Below are 20,185 nucleotides of genomic sequence, written 5' to 3' on the forward strand. Positions count from 1 at the left end.
TTAACACCATAACAAAAAGAGGGAAGTAGTTCAACGTCAGGGTCTCCAGGCCAAAACAACAAACAAAACCACCCCTTTAGCTAAAACATAAAAAACATGCAACCCTTCTCTAATAAAAATAAACAAATACAATGCATGGGCTACACTGGCTGTCCACAAAACAGGAAAAAACGGTGCATCAAAGAAAAAGGCAGAGAACCCCTACCAAATACTTCCCAACTAATAAAAGAATGAACTTCTAGTACAACCAGTATCCACTAAATACTACTGGTATCACAGTAGCTTATGCTACACAGGTTTTAACACCTTCACAATGACCAAAACAGTCTGTGCCCAGGAGTTAGGGGCTGGGGCGCTGGCTGGCTGGAGCTTTTATGCAGGTCAATTGATGAGGAGCAAATGATCCCAGCTGGGCACCAGGGTCTGGCAGCAGACCTGCAAACAAACACCAAACAGGAAGCTCTCTACTCCAAGAGAGCCCCTACAGGTCAATGGACGTAACAACGTCACAGATCACATGATCAGGAAGAAGACCATCCATGTGTTTGGAGATCGTTTTGGGCCGTTCATGTAAAAAAAAAGTGAGGCGCGAACCAGAAAAGCGTCTGCCGATCACAATTCGACAACGGATTATGAAAGAACGGATAACGCTCGAAACACGCGGCTTCTTCCTGATGTAAGAGGTGAGTCTCCTCTTTGTTTAGGTTGTTTTGGCATCAACATCATGCTAGTGCGCAACGTTCTGTGACTCTTAAAAAAACAGTAAAAACGGTGAGAAACGCTGGCAGCGAAGGCCGTTAGCGATCAGGAAACGGCTGGCGGTGAATGAGTTAACCATGTAAAGTGTAAAATAGTTGATTTAAATTTTTTTTTCTTTTTGTTTTCCTGACGATTAGTCGTGGAAAGGGGGGTTGTATTACAATCGGGGTCATCCTATATTTGGGTCAATACGGTAATAATCATTTCTATCAGGATGAATTAAAATTGTCATAATTGTTGTATTAAAAGGTTAAATCTGATATTTTCCTTCTGATCGGCCCAATTTCTAATCACGTGATTGGATGAGAGCATCCCTAATCAAAACACAACCATTACATCGAATAGAAAAACAAAAAACACTGATTTCACCAATTTTCCTCAAACAAGTCATTTCAATTCCTTAGAGATAAAAGTCTGTGGCTACTTCTGCTACAAAAGGTCTCATTTTGTACAATTTTTTAAACTTGTGTGTGTGATAATTACACCAATTTTAAATACAACACAGTATCCCACTATGCTTAGGTCCATGTTTCTAAAAGACACTTTGTGAGATAAAAATGCTGGGGCAAATTAGCAAGAATATGAAAGAACGTGGTTAGCCTGTTCCTGACAATGCTCTGAACGTCTCTTTTGTTACTGCTGGACTAAGTTTTTAAATGAGGAACTAAACTGGAATAAATCTTATTATGATATTATTCAGGAGTCGTGCTGCCATTGAATGGACATGTAAGATTGGGATTGCTGAAACATACTAGTCAAATTCTAACAAAAAAGCATTATCTACTTGTGAGACTTTTTGTGAAGAACACACAGTTATTGACATTTTTTTGTTGAATATATCAAACTAAGATGCACTGCTTTATTTATTTTGCCCATATAAGAAGCTGCGTGTTGTCTCGCTTATTAGTCAATATAAAAAAAATTAAAAGGCTGGTTTTAGTTAAGGCTTTTGCCTGAAATCATGGAGCTGGGTTGAAGCTTAATCTGCCACAGGATGCATATGTTAGCTGAATTTCCTCCAGTAGCTGCTGATGCAGCTGCAGCCTATAAATAAGCCCATAGTTCAGACAGGCAGAGGGAGGAACGCTTAGTTAACCCCTGAGACACTGTTCTAATATGACCCCAATAACAGGAAGGAATCATTAGAAGAGCAGTCCAGCTGGATGGACAGGAAAGATGCAGGACATCCTCCAGAAGAACCTGGCATCATCAACGTTATGTCTCATGGGAAGCTTGGGTTGTTGTTTAGAGACGCTTTAAGCTCACCCTATTGTCAGCTACCTGTCACAGACGCACCTCTTGCCTCATGAATGTACCCTTTGCAAACATCCATCTGCCACAATGCTGACATGGACGACATAGCTAAATCTCTACTATTCATGCCTGCTTTTTCATGTCTCCAGATGGACAAGTTGCAAAGGTTTGGTGCCTCATGTGCATTGCATGGCCTGGATTCAACAAAGCCGTCACAGCAAAGCTCTGCTTCACTAACGGTGCTTTAGTGCAATCAAAGCGTATTCATCTCCCTCTTGTATGGGCATTTTGACACAGTTTGGGTCTCCTTTTACTTTTCCTCCCACACTTTCTCCCTCCCACCCTTCTGTCGCTTTCACTCAGCCCTTTATAACACAAATGGTTCCACTTTGGAAGACATTCAAATGTGCGATAGATCCTTCTGATCTCTCACACATGGACACAGGTCAGATTTTATTAAGAAAGCATTGAAGAAGGTTGGAGAAAGAGGAAATGTTAGTTAGGAAGCATGTCTTACCTTAAAATGTTCTCCCTGATCATTGAAGCTGCAGAAAACCAAAAATCAGAATCCTACACAGGCTTTAAAAAGTAATTTGGAGTTAACAGTAGGATGAATTTTGATGTTTGGGTAATTTATACTAGAAAATGTCTCGTCTCGTCTCTCGTCTTCCTCCGCTTATCCGGGTCCGGGTCGCGGGGGCAGCATCCCAACTAGGGAGCTCCAGGCCGTCCTCTCCCCGGCCTTGTCCACCAGCTCCTCCGGCAGGACCCCAAGGCGTTCCCGGACCAGATTGGAGATGTAACTTCTCCAACGTGTCCTGGGTCGACCCGGGGGCCTTCTGCCGGCAGGACATGCCCGAAACACCTCCCCAGGGAGGCGTCCAGGAGGCATCCTGACCAGATGCCCAAACCACCTCAACTGGCTCCTTTCGATCCGGAGGAGCAGCGGTTCTACTCCGAGTCCCTCCCGAATGTCCGAGCTCCTCACCCTATCTCTAAGGCTGAGCCCGGCCACCCTACGGAGGAAACTCATTTCGGCCGCTTGTATCCGCGATCTCGTTCTTTCGGTCATTACCCAAAGCTCATGACCATAGGTGAGGATTGGGACGTAGATCGACCGGTAAATCGAGAGCCTGGCTTTCTGGCTCAGCTCCCTCTTCCCCACGACAGATCGGCTCAGCGTCCGCATCACTGCAGACGCCGAACCAATCCGCCTGTCGATCTCCCGATCCCTCCTACCCTCACTCGTGAACAAGACCCCGAGATACTTAAACTCCTCCACTTGAGGTAGGACCTCTCCCCCGACCCGGAGGTGGCAAGCCACCCTTTTCCGGTCGAGAACCATGGTCTCAGATTTGGAGGTGCTGATCCTCATCCCAGCCGCTTCACATTCGGCCGCGAACCTACCCAGCAAGAGCTGAAGGTCAGAGCTGGATGAAGCTAGGAGGACCACATCATCCGCAAAAAGCAGAGACGAGATTCTCCTGCCACCAAACTCGACACACTCCACACCACGGCTGCGTCTAGAAATTCTGTCCATAAATGTGATGAACAGAACCGGTGACAAAGGGCAGCCCTGGCGGAGTCCAACCCTCACTGGGAACAGGTCCGACTTACTACCGGCTATGCGGACCAAACTCACGCTCCTCTGGTAAAGGGACTGAATGGCCCTTAACAGAAAGCCACCCACCCCATACTCCTGGAGCGTCCCCCACAGGGTGCCCCTGGGGACACGGTCATAAGACCTGGAGAGGGGTTGGACTAGAAAATGTGTTCAACTTAAAAGTTTAAATCAGTCTATTTGCCATAGTAAGGAAAGTCCGTCTTTTTTTTAAACACAGGGAGCTCAGAATGATGCAGACCACAAAACAAAGGTGCTAAACTAATGAACTCAAAGCACGCTGTTCATACCAGATAAACATGACAGAACTGTTCACAAGGAAGAATAAAAATAAAACTGAAAATATCAAAATGGGTGATTAGATACTGATAAATATTCTTATTTTATTCTTTATTGAAATTAACAGAACATTCTACAGAACAAGTTAGGTTTTGAACACAAACACAGTCATGGAACACTCACTGGTATCTTCCCTGAGAGGCTTCTGCCAGAACTGGAATTCCATGATGCAGGACTAAAAGAGAACCTACTAAACACCAGTTGCAGTTTTCTACGTCCAAACGTCTTTTGTTGTCCGTGACTTCAAATGGTGATTTTCTTTTTGGAACTCTGATAGTTTGTCCTATAGTTGAAGTGGTAGTAACCAGCAGTTTCTCCTTCTCTATCATTGATTGAAAAACCTCTCAGACCAGTGGTGTCCTGTTGCTTAATACACAAGTGCGTTATGAGTGGAGGACTCAGGGAAGTGCAGCAGTTCGTTGAGACCGCCAACCGAATGGTCCAAGTTGTTTATCTATATATATATATATATATATAAATATAAATCTCTCTCTCTCTCTCTCTCTCTCTCTCTCTCTCTCTCTCTCTCTCTCTCTCTCTCTCTCTCTCTCTCTCTCTCTCTCTCTCTCTCTCTCTCTCTCTCTCTCTCTCTCTCTCTCTCTCTCTCTCTCTCTCTCTCTCTCTCTCTCTCTCTCTCTCTCTCTCTCTCTCTCTCTCTCTCTCTCTCTCTCTCTCTCTCTCTCTCTCTCTCTCTCTCCACACACACACACACACTACTGGTCAAAAGTTTTAGAACGCCCCAAATGTTCTTGTTTTTATTGGAAATGATGTAGTTTAATGTCACATTGCACCTGAAATGAAAGCATAGAACAAATAAGCATTTAGAGTTAAAAAAAATAATGGAATCAATTTATAGACCATAATGTATTCTAAACTTTTGACTCATCAAAGTAGCCACCTTTGGCAGATATAAAAGCTGAACACGTGTGACATTCTTTCTACCATACAAATCAATTATTCTTCAGAAAGTTCTTCCATATCTGTTGCAGAAGTTCCCATAAATGTGTGGCACTAATAGGTTGCTTTGCTTTCACTCTTCTGTCCAGTTCACAGTCTAGAAACTGTGTTGGCCACTCCATGTTTTCAAGCTTACCATCTTGTTCTTTATTCCTGAGGTAGTTCTGGCATAGCTTGGACAGCACATACCAGAGGGTACTGCATGGCGCTGGAGAATGCTGTGGTAGCCATTTTGGTTCAGGGTGCCTCTCACTCTGTACAAGTCACCGACCCTGGATCCAGCAAAACAGCCCCAGACCATCACGCTTCCTCCTCCATGTTTGACAGTTGATGCCACACACTGTGGAACCATCCTTTCACCTACTCGACGGCATACAAAGATTCTGCTTGATGAACTGAAGATTTCAAATTTGGATTCATCAGTCCATAATACCTTCTTCCGGTCTTCAGTAGTCCAACTGTGGTGTTTCATGGCCCAGGCAAGCCTCTTTCTCTTACTCTGACGTCATAGCAGTGGCTTTCTTGCTGCAACTCCTCCTGTCAAACCTGCAGCTCGAAGTCTTCTCTTCACAGTTGAAACTGAGACTTGCTTACTACGACCAATATTAAGCTGTGCTTGAAGCTGTTGTCCTGTGAGCTGCCTATCACAAAAGCTGTTAACTCCCAGAAACTTGTCCTCTGATGCAGTTGTGGCTTTGGGTGTGCCAGACATCTTCCTGTCAAGAGTTTGCCCCAGTTTCTGAGTGCCTTTTGATGGTGAAGGAAGCTGTACTCACTAACACCTTGACTTCCTTTGCAATTTCTCTGTAGGAAATACCTACATTTTGAAGTGGTCTGTCTCTCTTCCATTGTTAATTGCCTTCTTCTCACCCTTTTTGTAGCAAAACACCATTATCTGCAGTACAATACTGTTTAACTGATGCTCATCAGGGTATGGTACCATAGTATGTTCCAACACTATGCATACAGAGGAGGTTGTAAGTAATCCAGAAAAGTTGGAACACCTATTAGTAGCACCAGCTTTCAAGGCTTGATCAACCTCTTTTGCTGCAGAGCAGCTGTGTTCCCTAAAAACGACCATTTTGTATAATTCTGAAATGTACCTACATTTTAGGTTTTGAGTACCCTTACCTCTTTTAAAATTCTGGCAGTTCACCATTTAACTTTGTACCATGTCAAGCTATTCATTGGACTTGAATGACTTAAACTACAATAAATAACTGGAAAAATTGGGGCGTTCTAAAACATTTGACCGGTAGTGTACACACACACACACACACACACACACACACACACACACACACACACACACACACACAATATTGCTATACTATGTTAGAACGTTGTTAAGAGGTATGAAACATTGTTTTACTTCTACTTGTTATGTCTGCTTTTTCAATAACTTCTCTGAGTGTACACCAAATGGAAAAACATTTCTTAATCAATGACATCACCATCAAAAACCAGCATTTAAATCTGTCAAGGCATTTAACAAAAGAGCTGATAAGATAAAACCACTTTTTCTCTACAGTTCTGCATTTAGAGTTATTTTTATCAGCCCAGCTTGCTTACGCAAACACAATTATAGCTTTGTCTCCTCTTGAGGTTGTGTGTACAATATTTAGACTAATCCTGAAAAGCTTTGACATTGTTCTTGTACTGGTGGAATTTGATTGAATCAGAACGACAGCATCAAATGAGAGATTCTTGGCCCATCAACAGTTTTCTTCCTCAAAGCAGTATTAGTGGCTCCATTAAAATCCTGTCACCCCTTTTCCTTCATGGCTCTCAGTAGCTTTTGAAGAGAGGGGAAGTCACAGTCATCCAAATACTAAGTGACTTAAACCCCTTCTTTCCACCGGAGCCGTCAGCAGCACGTTACTGCAGCAGCACGTCATAGCTGCTGATAGGAACCGCTGTGGTCAACAGAACCTTTTCTACCAGAGCCGTCAGCAGCCGTCAGCAGCGTGAGTCGGCCGCGTCTCAGGAGCAGCATGTCGCGGCCCTTACGCACCGGTTCTATTTTCTACGCGTGACGCCTCTGAAACGGGTCAAGTTCGACATTTTTGGGGAAGGAAAGACAGAAAATTGGACGCGGAAACGGAGCAAAGCTCCCGAGATTTTCAGAATAAAGAAACGTACTGCCTTCCGGTTGCTTTACTTTAAAAAAAAGTTACTAACTGTGCGGCCCTGTGAGAAGTTATCACCTAGCTAGCGGTCTCCTTTGTTTTTCAGGTCCGTATTGGCGATTATAAAATGGACAGAACATAAAACACAAACCTTTTGGAGCCATGTTGTAGTTTTCTACTGCTTCTTGTTGTGTTTACTGACGAAGTCACTCGTGTGACTTGGTGCTCGGCCGGCGACAGCTGCTCCCCTGCTGCTACGAGTCTCATGGGAAGGGCCAAGCCGCAGCTTACGCGAGCAAGACGTGCTGCTGCAGTAACGTGCTGCTGACTGCTCCAGTGGAAAGAAGGGGTTACACTCCTTTGAACATTAGAAAAGAAAAAAAAAAAGAACTGTTACAACAGGTACTACGGAAGAGGAGGGAAACCGAAAAGAAAAGAAAGAGAATTCAGATTTTTTCTCTCTGAATTCTGACTTTAACCCATTCACTGCCAGCCGTTTCCTGATCGCTAAAAGCCTTCGCTGCCAGCGTTTCTCGCCATTTTTACTGTTTATTTAAGAGTCACAGAATGTTGCGCGCTAGGAAGATGTCAACGTCAAAACAACCAAAGCAAAGTGGAGACTCACCTCTTAAATCAGGAAAAATCTGCGTTTCGAGTGTTATCCGTTCTTTCATAATCTGTTGTCGAATTGTGATCTTTTCCGGTTTGCGCCTCACTTTTTTTTTACAGGAACGGCCCAAAACGATCTCCTAACACATGGATTTTCTGCTTCCTGATCACGTGACGTGTGCAGATTAAGATCGGCTTCAGAGCTGAGATATTTGTTCACTCGGCGCGTGGGCTCGTTCCGACGCCCAAACAGTAAAAAAATGCAAATGACGACTTTTGATCATCTCTGGAAATATCTATCAAAATGTTGTTGAAAATGAATTAAATTATGTCAAATTGTTGAAAAATATTGGTGGCTTCCTAATATTTAACCATAAAAATCGGGTCTAAAATACATGGGAGCAGTTCTAAGCCCCTTGATGATGCCACATTAGACACGTTTCCTTCTACATGAGCTCATGAGGACTAAACACATTGTACTCATTCAAAAATTGCACTCCCAGGGATTTTTGACCCTAATGGCCATCAATTGGTAAAGTCTTACTAAAAAACAAAAGTACTTCTTGCTTGCAATGACTTAGGTATGTACTGCCCCCAATCACCACGGAAAATACACGCTGTCACTTTAACAGTTATGAAATCATCCAACTTGTTTTGCAAGAAAGGCTGTCGTTTTAGTGTCCAGGAAACTGCAGAGCACATCTTGGTTAGTAGAAGCTTACCATTATAGCTTTAGCTGCTCCACAACATTGCAGAACTCCTTCGAGCTTATGTTAATTGTGGAGATAAAACATCAACGCTGCAAAAGCAAACAGAGTCAGTTGTAGAGTCACGTTGCTGTTAGCCAATCAGAAACGAGAGGTCAGAATATCTGGAAATCTTGTCGTCTTCTGCTCACCTCTGCTCTGGCTCAATTTTAGCTCCTGAAAAAGGAGATTGACTCAAAAGGCATTAATTCATACCAGAGACCACTGCAAATATATTGAAAAAAAAAGAACTTGGTCATAAAAGAATTTGGTGGAGCTTTAGCAACAGAAATATTTATTATCCTGTCCATTTTATCACTGGCCCTCTTTTTTTCATAGGTCACAGATGGAGGTACCATCAAGCAGAAAATCTTCACGTATGATGCCATGTTTAACACAAACTACTCCCATATGGAGGACTACCGCAGACGTGAAGACCTCGTGTACCAGTCAACTGTACGGTAAGCCTCAACTTTGAGTTGAATTAAAGAGGATCAAATATACATTGTATGGTTCAACTAACTTCATATTTCGACATGTTCTTGATTATGTAAATCTAACTGTACAAACATAAACCAGTTCAGCAATATGCAGCTTCTATCTTGACCATCTGCTGTACTCAGACAAGACCAGGATGAATTGACGGGGTGATGGGGTCAATGTATTACGACACAGAAGTGGAGGCCATAGCAAACACTAATCAGCAGCTCATCTTGAGATGAGGAATTCAGTTCCATTTTTGTTTTTTTTTTAAACACGGATAAGGTTTTTCTTTACCTTGCTGATGGTTTCGTTTGCGGCTGCAAACATCTTTAGAGCTGACACTGATGGTGGCGTCACTTCCTACTCCATTTATCCGTGGGCAGCAGAGGATGTTGTCGCCCTCTGCTGCCCGCTCTCCCCTCTCAGATGATGCAGTCCCATGCGCGGTCCAATGAGTAAGCTCCATCGTCTCTGTTCATGGTCCCACATCCACGTCTCCTTATCTCTATAGCTTTCTTTATCCATCTTTTGTATTTCTGTTGTTTGGTGTTTATGATCCTTGTGTTGTCCCAGTCCATTATATGGTTTTCTCTTGTGCAGTGATCTGTTACGGCTGATTTCTTTTTGTACTTTCTGCTTCTTGTTTGGCTGCTCTTGTGCGTCTTTGACTTGTTTCTTTCTCACACTCCTTTCTATTGTTTAGTTAACATATGTTCAGAATGCACCTATTTTAACCTAGGTGGTGAATTTTATGATAGATTTCTGCCAATGAATCAATTGGAACAACTGCAGCCTAATTTTTAAATAAAAAAGTTTAAATAACATCTGAGATTTTCAAATTTCCTTTTTGCTTCTAAATAAAAAATGTGAAAATGATTTTAGTGATGCATGCATTCTATCTCTGGCACGTCATCGTGCAGATCATCCCCTGCCACACCAGTTTCAGATGTCTCTTTAGGCCTGTTTCCATTATCGGAAATTCCGAGTAATTTTACTAGACCTTTGCGGCATGCACCATTTTCCGGGCCAGGTAAGTACCTCATCTAGGATATGAACGCGAGTTGTTACCAAACATCAGGTATGTTTAAAATCGGAAGAGTTGCTGGTGGAGTGGAGCAGAAAGAAAGGAAAACAAGCAGTGCTTGAAATCAGCTATTTCTAAACTCCTAATAGCCTTACATTTGGAAGGACCCCCACCCCACCCCCCACCCCCCCACCCCCACACACACACACACACACGCACTTAAGTCAAAAATGCCATTTTGTGGTCTTACAGAGTACAGTAAAAATGGCACTTCTTCAGGTTTGTGAACGCTGCCCTGAGTCACACCACCACTTTCCTGATACCCAGATCAGATCAAATGACAGCATACTAGAGTGACAGTGGCAGAGAACTTAGGTGCCCGCCCCAAAACCGAAGGGTTTGCAGGTTCAAGCCCCGCTCAATCTGTCACTGTCGTGTCCTTGGGCAAGATGCTTAACCTGCCTTGCCTGATGGTGGTGGTCAGGGGGAACATTGGCGCTAGTGTTTTGTCTGTGTATCCAGAGGCAGAATCTCAAAAAGGCTGATATGCTCCAGGGCCGGTGGATGTGCACCGGGTTGTTTTTTGGCACTCCTGCACCTTCGCAGGATTGATTAGACTGCAGCAACGATGAGCCTCTTCTTACCCTCTCTGTGAAGTTAATGCAAAGGGCCCTACAAACAGTGTATCCCCCCCACCCCAGTTCAAGATGGGGTTTGCTTTCACCAAACGTTTCAACCCCTCCAAAAAACACAGCTCTTGAAGGGCTTTAGGGCCCTAGACAGCACTATATTAATACAAACATGGCGGTAGATTCACCACATGAACAGTTTCATCTGGTTACAGACAGGAGAGAGCAGAGGAAAACAGTCTTGGAAGGAGAAGTAATTTGGTGTTGATTGGCTTTCCTACACGAACAGTGCATTCTCAGAACTGCTTTCTTTTACCAATACAGCTGCCAAACTTTTTAACACACTGTTCTGGCAATTGTCATTTTGCAGATGTTGTGATTTAAATGTTGTGCAACAGAAATTATTTTCGCCGATTAATCTATACAAATCTAGAAAACTTTGTACGTTGCATTCTTTTGATTATATCCAACTTGGTCAACATTTTCTTTCATCTTATTTTCATCCATTTTTTTTCTTTCAATTTGAAATTCATCCATTTATTACTTGTATTTTTTTCGTCCTTTTTCATCTCTTTGTTTTTGTGTGGTGTGGCTGCCCAGCTGAAGATGATTTATCTGGACAATCCTACTATCCCTTTGGGAGAGTGAGCATTGGTTGCACGGGAATTGTGTACACACTCAGATACATGGAAGCACGACTGCACACTCCAACAGAAGACATAACCCCCCACACACAGACACACTTGCATGACAGAGTGTGGAATAAACACACAGATCAGTACAATGCTAGGTTTACCTGCGCCAGTTGTGTTTCAGAATGTATTTGCTAATAAATATTGAGATAAAATTGTTTGTGTGTCTATAAATATATATATATATATATATTTATGCTTCTTTTTTTAATGGTTTCTTGGTCACTTGAGGTGAATCGCTGATGTACAACATTGCTGAAAAATCCATAGTGAACATTTTTTCATCCGCCTGAGGAATGACTTTTGTGAACAAACATCAATGGTTTGACTGTCCCTTCATAGGGGGAATAACATGAAGTACATCAATTTTGAAAATATGAAAAACGTTTACTCAGAAAATGTGTTGCTTTTTCTCTCTCAATATTTTCTCTTGCAAATATGCAGTTCCATAATTAAATGTTTGAATGGTGACATTGATCACCTGAAAATGCTCTTTCTGCCTATTTATCTTTTAAAAGAGTCGTTGCTTATTGCCAAAAGAATGGGAGCAGCTGTAACTCCCTCTGGTTTTGAGTGTCAATACATAGATTTGTCCTTGTGGGAGAATTTTTTTTTAAATAAATAAATAAAATATCTTGCATGTGACACTGGAATTCTGAAGGAATTCTGGTATTCAAGCATTGATTTGTTTTTATTTTCTCACCTTTGTAAATGAAGCTTAATTGGTAATGAAAGATGAAAGCTACACATCAAGGGCAAGTGTGGGTTTAGTTTCTATGATACAGAAACTCAGACACTTCAGCATTAAGTGTTAATGAGTGGGTGTGAATGCACAAAAATGTTCCGTCAAATTTGTGCTCCTCACCTTCTCTTAAATATTTCACTTAGGCATTGTTCTAAAATAAAATGTTTTATTTTATTTTAATTACCTTAAAAGACTCAAAGTCTCTTTTTACACTTTATATTTATTTAATCAGGATCGTTGTCAAGTCGACGCCAGAAACAATGAAACACAACTTGAATATCAGATGAACAACAAGGCTTTATTCAACCGGCATTCATACAAGTTATCAATCATGAACGAAACATTTCTCTTACCGTTGCTTATGGGTGGAGAGCTGAACACCCCAGTTAGAAAACGTAATCCATGAACCTCGTCAAATAGAATCCTTCAAACAGCTCTAACAGCTCTGAGCTCTGCTCTGCTCCTTATACATTCCCTGATGTGCGTGCAAAGCTGCACACCTCCACCAGGATTACCTTGATTACATCCTCATGATCACATTATGTTCGGCTCTACCATGATTATCCTCATGATAAGTGTGATTGACAAACAGTAGTGATCAATAACTTGTATAAAGCAATTATACAACAGATGACAAGTTCATTTTTATTACAGGCATTATCCATCAACAGTATTTTTCACTTAATTTCAAACATTGAAGAAAATGTGTGGTCTTAATCCCACATATGATTTTTCTTTTTCATATTCCTAATTTTTATTATTTTTTGTTTACACTCTTCCCAATCTCAGGCAGTTTATAAATATACTTCTTCACTTGTTTAGTCATACGGAAATAATGTTGTTAGACATAATCATGCCTGTAATTACCTTGCAACCTGATTACCACTAGAAAACATGTTAATTGAATATAAATATAAAGGAATCAGACTTTGATTACAGCTGCAGATTAAAGTCTTCTCCCTTAGTTTTATATTGAAACGATGCTGTCTACCATGACTCCCTACTTTATTGGAGAATGTATTTTGGCACGTGCAGCACTATTTTCTCATGAAAAACAAGGACAGACAGAATCACAGAGGCTGCGTTGTGTTTGAGAAAATGTACAAGTTAGATCTTGTCCTGCAGTACAATACTAATGTATTAAAAAGCAAGTGGTTTATTATGATAAATAATAGGCCTACAAAACAGAAAAATAACTTGACATATTCATATACAGAAATTAGTCACCGAGGCAGACCTCCATACACCATCAAAGTTAAAGTTAAAGTCCCATTAGTTGTCACACACACAGGTGTGTGTGCGAAATTTATTCTCCGCATTTGACCCATCCCCTGGGGGAGCGGTGAGCTGCAGACAAGCCGCGCTCGGGAACTATTTGGTGGTTTAACCCCCCAATCCAACCCCTTAATGCTGAGTGTCAAGCAGGGAGGCATTGGGTCCCATTTTTTCAAAGTCTTTGGTATGACCTGATGAGGAGTCGAACCCCTGATTCTCCCAGTCTCAGGGCGGACACTCTACCACTAGGCCACTGAGAAAGGTAATGGCCACTGAGAAAGGTAATGCAGATCAAAGATCAAAGAAGAATACAACCTTTTTTGGAAAAAAAAAAATTAAAGGATTTAAGTACCTCTATCTGGTCATGTCTTAAAGAACATCCTAAGTCTAAGTCATCCATAATTAATGCCAAACGTACAACATATCTGAGCCGATGCCATTTTTTTTATGTGTTCCTCCATCGCAGGCTGCCCAATGTCTTCTTACAAGTAAAGAGAGCTGTGATTAGCCCAACCTACTCTTAGCCAATGGTGGACCAGCTGAGGCTATGGTGGAGCATGGCTAGACCAACCTGAAGAGCAAAATCTCTGCTACTGCAACTGTTTGTGTAGATTTCTAGGCTAGGTTTTTTTGCAGCAATGTTTCAGAAGACTGAATGTAAAAATTTTGAACAAATAAAAACGTGCAACTGTACAGTATTTTGATTTTCACAATCTTAAGGTGGGCATGTGACATTCAATTTATACACCTTTACCTTTACTTTCATTAGAAGATTTTTAAAAACATGTATGTCGATGAATATTTGTAGTCATTGGTATGGATGAATATTTTGTTTTGATTGTGTGTATAAAGGTATGCATGCACAGAAACAAGTATGTGGCTGTGTGTTTTCAGGTTTTTCACTCACTGTTTCTTTATCCAGAGTGAGAGAGAGATTGAGAGAAAAAGGGAGGCAGAGACACAGAGTACAGCGCCCTCACTTATATAACATTCATAGAAACTGTCCTATATCCCCTCCTACAACTGACATTTAGAGTGTGTACAAACAGTCAGAAGACTGCTTTATAGGGTTGGGCATCGAGCATCGATTGGAACCGGGACCAACTAATAGTATTTCCCAGAATTGTTCTGTAATGACAGAGTCAGTGAACAGGCGAGGGTCGTGGAGGCAGGCAGAGTTCTTGACGAGGGTCAGGCGTGGAAACGAGGTCAGGAGGCGATGATCAGGCGGGATGAAAAAGGCTGAATCATTTACTAACAGAAGTGTTCAATAATCTGGCAGAGTGCTGATGGTTGACTGTGGAATATATAGCTGGTGAGGCAGGTGTGTGGCTAGAGCTTGATGAGGGGACCAGGTGTGATGCATAAGGGCTGAAGAGATGAATGATGGTGCATGGAGGTCAGGGCATGGCAGGATCATGACAAGTTCAAAGTTTTTTTTTTCAATTCCTTGAATGCCAACCGGAAGAGGAAGTTGCGGCCGACATCCGTGAAAAATAAACGTGATCTGAAAATTGTGATCAACGCTTTTCAGAGCTGATCACACCAGGTGTCTGTGTGCAGCACCGAGTCCCCCCTCCCCCCACCCGGCATGCAGCGGCCAAACATAAACAAACGCGTCTGCAGAACTTTTACTCCATAATGTAAACTTTAACTCCTGCAGCGTAGAGGAAACTTGTTAAAATATGTCAACTCGGTGGATTTAGTAGAAGCTTTAAAGAACAAACTCTGGACGGTGTGAGGTGAGTTTGTCTCAAGGCAGAAATAAAAACACACACGGAGCATCAGCAGTCAGGCACAGCCACTCACCAACACTCGTGTGTGTGTGTGTGTGTGTGTGTGTGTGTGTGTGTGTGTGTGTGTGTGTGTGTGTGTGTGTGTGTGTGAGAGAGAGAGAGAGCATCAGAAGGTTGAACAATAACCTGTAGAATAATTCAACTCATCATGCTAGAGCAGCTTCTCTGTGGCGGACCACACCAGCTTCTGCCACAATAAATAATAATAATAATAATAATAATAATAATAAATGACACACAAAGTTGTGAACATTTTAATTTCCTTTTTGAACTATTTCTGTTGAGAGTTTTAATGTTTAAAATCTGTTAGATAGTTACTGACAGCAGCTACATTTAAGTTTCACTTCCTGTTCTGACTGAAGCTGCTGCAGCATGGAGGTGTAGTTCTCAGTCATCCTGGACATGATCGTCCTGAGAGTTTTAGCTGAAAACAGCTGGACGTTTCTGGATATGTTGGAGACATTTAGCCTCTCATCCCAGAGGCTTCTTCCAGACTTTGGTTGTGGTCAGAAACAAACACACTGGTTGTGCTGCAAGTCTTTTTCTTTTTTACTCCAAAACATGTTTTTGTCTAAATGAAGGTGATGTTATTGTTTATAGAATTAAAATTCATGTTTAAGTTAAGATTATTTCATCAATTAGGCCCTGTGGTTAGCTAGCTCATGCAAAGCATGTCATGTCTTGGAAGAATCAGAATCGGGAATCGATAGGAACCGGAATCGAAACACGGAATCAAATCAGAATTGGAATCGTTCAAAATCAATAGATGCCCAACCCTACTGATTTATGAAACATGCGGTGGCTTTACGTACACACGTTCCTCCACAACCGCCTGATGACAAATCCCACCTGTGCATACCCATGTGCTCACGTCCATTCATAGTCATTTAAATACAGAAACACCCTCAATTAACCATATGTGGTCACGCTACTTCCTCAGAACGCGAGGGGATTCCGCTTTATTCCCAGAAAAAAATAAGAAATACCCCATTGACAACGAGATCGAGACACTGGCTGCTGAAGAGCTAAAGAACCAAACAAGTTGGAGAGGTTATAAACGCGGTTATCAAAATGAATTTGATAAATCGCAGAGTAACATGTTTTCATTTACATTTAAGGAGTAATTCTATTTGGAATTATGTTCATTTGGAAATGTTTTCTTAAGGGTGCAGCCTCAGCCTCTTCTGAAACATCATTCAGTCTGGTTGTGTGTATGATCGGGGAGCAGAGGAGGCTCTTGGGGGGGGGGGTTCTTGTAGTTGTAAAAAAAACTGAACTGGAATCAGATTCATGAGGTTTGTTTTTCGTGCCACAAGGGGTCCCAAATCACGGCATAGCAGAAGGATTTCTTAGTGCGCTCACGGAGAATGTGTTCCCTCCAGTGTGCATGCTCTGTTAAATCCTCAAATAACACAGATTAGTCATGATATAATGTCAGATTACCGTTGGTCACTTGTCTTTTGTTTGTTGTAGCACCAATTTGCACAAAAGCCATTTTTCCACTGACAAAATTACATACTGGGTAAATATAATTTGTGAACGTGGAACACGCATGGACGATTGAGACCTTCACAATTGCTGTTCCCCGTTCTACCACTAGATGCTGTTGCTACGCATGGTCTGAGCTTTTCTTCTATTTAGACACATTTTCACGCACAAGTACAAACTGGTTAATATAGGGTGACCATATTTCTATTTCCAAAAAAAGAGGACAGAGGATCTGTGCCGATGACATCACACTATGACAACGCCACACAAATCACATTGGGACCCTTTGTTTTCCAGGTGTAAGAGCTAAAATTAATATCAGATTATGCCAATGAATAAGCTCTAAAACAATTCATATGTAAATATTTAGCATATGTATTGCAATATCTCATTTTTCTGCTGCTTTAGTGCTGCAACAAGGTTTTATTAATAATAAATTATTATACCTTTTGTTTTACTACAGCATCAGTAAAGCTTCCTGTGCACAGATTATTAAGGATGCTTGTTTCAGCTGTGAGATTAGACGACAGGGTCAATGAAAACATAAGTTGTCACAGATCCCATGGAAACTTTCAGATAATCCACAAATAGTGGCTTTCAATCGGTTTTGTTACTTTTTGCAAGTTTATAAAAGAAGCAGATGAGACGGCATGTCTGATAATTTAGTTTTTCATCTGATAATATTAGAACATGTCAGTAATGTCTGAGGGGCTTTTACAAACACTGTATAACTAACACTCCTGGACAGGGTATGAATTACACAGAGGCTTCTGGGGGGCCCAGTTATGGGGGGGGGGGGTGTTCTGTTTTGCCTTGGCCCCCAAAATACCTTGAAACGACCCTGGGTGTGTGACTGAGTTTTGAAGGTGATCTGAATTGTATCAAATGTATGAATATTACATGTGTATAACTTATTGCTTTATACAGGTAAAAATGTGTAGTGGAGATAAATCTACCTACATTTTACTTTTCAACACTTTATTTCCTGTCCTGTCTGTCTCTCATCTTCTTGCATCTCCTCTAAACTCTTCAGAAAAACTGCTGCCTGGATTCTTACTTTTTCACCTCATCAGTTACTTTTGAGCAGATCAAAGGGATCTCCTGACCGCAAAGCGGAGTGCGCATTCCGATGCTGCGTCAGTAAGGTGAAATCACCGCAGCACAGGTGATGAGCTCTGCAGTAGCAGAGCACTTCAGGCACAAGTAATACAGAAAGTAGAGAACATGAGCGGACATGAACGATTGTGTGTTAATTATAGTTCTTTTGGTTGCGCCACTTTGAGAATGTACCGTGCGCTGTAAGCAGCTACCTGGAGCGCACTAACGATCAGCGCTTTCCGCTCTCTCTATGGTCTCCGCTCACAAGAATACCTGGTACGCTGAGAGTCCATATAAAATATGTAATATGGGTAGAAACCCTTTTTCCGGCTCTCCTTGGATGTGTAGGATATCCAGCTCCCCCATAATTTGATCCCTGCTCCTGGATGAAAAACTGGACATTTTCATCGATACAAGAAACCCCCCTGGATGCCCCGGGCAGAGAGTGAAAAGTGGACATGTCCGGGTAAAAGAGGACATATGGACAGCCTAAGTAAATACCACACAATGTGTAAAATTGTTCCTATGCTCCTCCCACTGTTCTAATGGGTGTGACCCACGAGGAAAATTGACCATTGAGCAGGGTTGATGGTTTATCCCTTGGGTCCATGTGGCAGGGGTGAGGAGTGAGCACCACCTCACCCCTGCCACATGGACCCAAGGGATAAACCATCAACCCTGCTCAATGGTCACTTTTCCTCATGGGGTCAAGCTTGGTTTATGCTTGACGCATTTACTTTCTGCTTGGTGATGCGGCTCGCGGATGGAACGAGCTTCACAACTTGCAGCGTTTATGGTTCATGCGACTTGTCTCTGCTTTGAGCCAATATTCTCCCAAACTGTAGGGGGCAGCATGGAGCTCTACGGCATGCATCCAACACTACTTTATAGTAGAAGTAAAAATTACTGTTGTTTACAACATGGCATTCCTGCATTTTTTTAACAGCGTCCTCGTCTTCCGACAGTGCGAGCTGTTTCTCTGCAAGAATTATTAACATGTTGATCACGGTGATCTTTGAGAGCTGAATCATTTATTTATTTATTTACGAACCTCTGCCATAACTAGTTCTTGCCACTCCGCCATGTTTTTCCGTGTTCGACCGTCCGCGTGGTTAGAAAATTTCCTAGGTTCGCGATGCGGAAAGTTTGGGCCGTGCGGAGGCCAGGTGGAGGGGCGTGGTTGTTAAAATGACGCAATTGTCCAGCGTGGAGCTGTGTGAACCTCACGGATGCGTCAAGCATGAACCAACCTAATCCCATAAACACAGTGGGAGGGACACACGAAATTCGCAAAGATCTGTTCGTAAGTACGATTGATAAATGAGGGCCCAGGATTCAGTGTCCCATCCATCTTTTACCATGTCCTTTAATGGCAGCCCTTATCTAGGGAGATTAACATTTTGGAATTGTCTTTTAAAAAAAATTTTCATGAATTATTTTTGTCTGGTGTGTGAGTACAGATAAGGCATATGCATGCAACATTTTGGGACACAAACATTACAAATATGGAACATTGGGCCCCAGTTGTACGTGTAATTTTGTTTCTAAAGCATATCTCCATGTTTTATTATCTTTCAGTTAATGATGATTACATTTTATGAATGTGAACACTGTTTCCAACATAGCACCATGTGCCCCACGACCTTCAGATTCGAGGCTTCTGCAAATATGACAGCTGGAAGTTTTTCTTGAAGCCTCACTTTTTTTGCCTTCATGTTCACCCAGGTGCATTTTTTCCCACTTGAGGTGTTTTGTTTAGTTTGATTTCTGGCTCACAGCCAGAAGGACAAACATAAAACAGAAAAACATAACATTTAATGACATGTCTTAGCCTTGATTTCTCGTAAGATCTCATCGGATTCACCAGATGTTCACTTTTAATATGTTAAGTTTAATAATGAGGGGACAATAAAGCACAACAGTAACTCAAAGTTTTCAAGGCGTTTGTGGGGACTTATTAGTTTAGAAGTATGCAGCACTAGACAGTGGAGAGAAGGCCAAGTTGTTTAATACAATTTTGAAAGTGTTCAGGTAAAGAGGCAGGACTGGATCTGGGTCTAATAAGCTTGAAAACAGAGAAGCAGTGAGGAGATGGCAATCGAGTTCAGATAACTGTTTGGCAGACAGGGATTAACCTTGGACACATAAGAAACAACAATGACCACAGAAATAGAAGCCAGAGCAGTAAGAGCATCTTGGACCCTACTTTTCCTAAGAGGTGGCCAGTGCTCCGGCAGAAACCAGTAGGGATACTGGCTTTGATAAACTGCTGATATTAACTGATAAAATGATTGATCAGAACAGCACAATTTTTCAGACTGTTTTATTACTACTAGCAGTCTAATACTGTCTGATGTAAATTTAGGCTGTAATTCACATGCTTTTGTTATTACAGGGTATATACAGCAATCCTTAAGTAAAATTTACTACTTTTTAATACTGTTTTTTACTACCTTCAGAATTTTTTTAAAACCATCACAACACTAAATTGCAAGTGTTGATCAGCGACCTATCTACACATATTTTAACATATATAACATA

The 20,185-nt window shown here is 41.7% G+C and overlaps 1 protein-coding gene and 1 long non-coding RNA gene across 3 annotated transcripts in view; one reads left to right on the forward strand and one right to left on the reverse strand.

Moving 5' to 3' along the window:
- igsf21a (immunoglobin superfamily, member 21a) overlaps positions 1 to 20,185 on the forward strand; it is a 352,933-nt gene that overhangs the window by 187,302 nt on the left and 145,446 nt on the right. For both annotated transcript variants that reach the window (XM_015958407.3, XM_070549546.1), the window contains one exon: positions 8,754 to 8,875. In XM_015958407.3, coding sequence (XP_015813893.3) covers positions 8,754 to 8,875 — 122 coding nt within the window. The remainder of the gene's footprint in view (positions 1 to 8,753; positions 8,876 to 20,185) is intronic.
- The window catches only part of LOC139068900 (uncharacterized), a 200,300-nt gene that overhangs the window by 63,483 nt on the left and 116,632 nt on the right, over positions 1 to 20,185 (reverse strand). The window lies entirely within an intron of this gene.

The sequence above is a fragment of the Nothobranchius furzeri genome, chromosome 3 (genome assembly GCF_043380555.1).
Source record: "Nothobranchius furzeri strain GRZ-AD chromosome 3, NfurGRZ-RIMD1, whole genome shotgun sequence".
Classification (NCBI taxonomy): domain Eukaryota; kingdom Metazoa; phylum Chordata; class Actinopteri; order Cyprinodontiformes; family Nothobranchiidae; genus Nothobranchius; species Nothobranchius furzeri.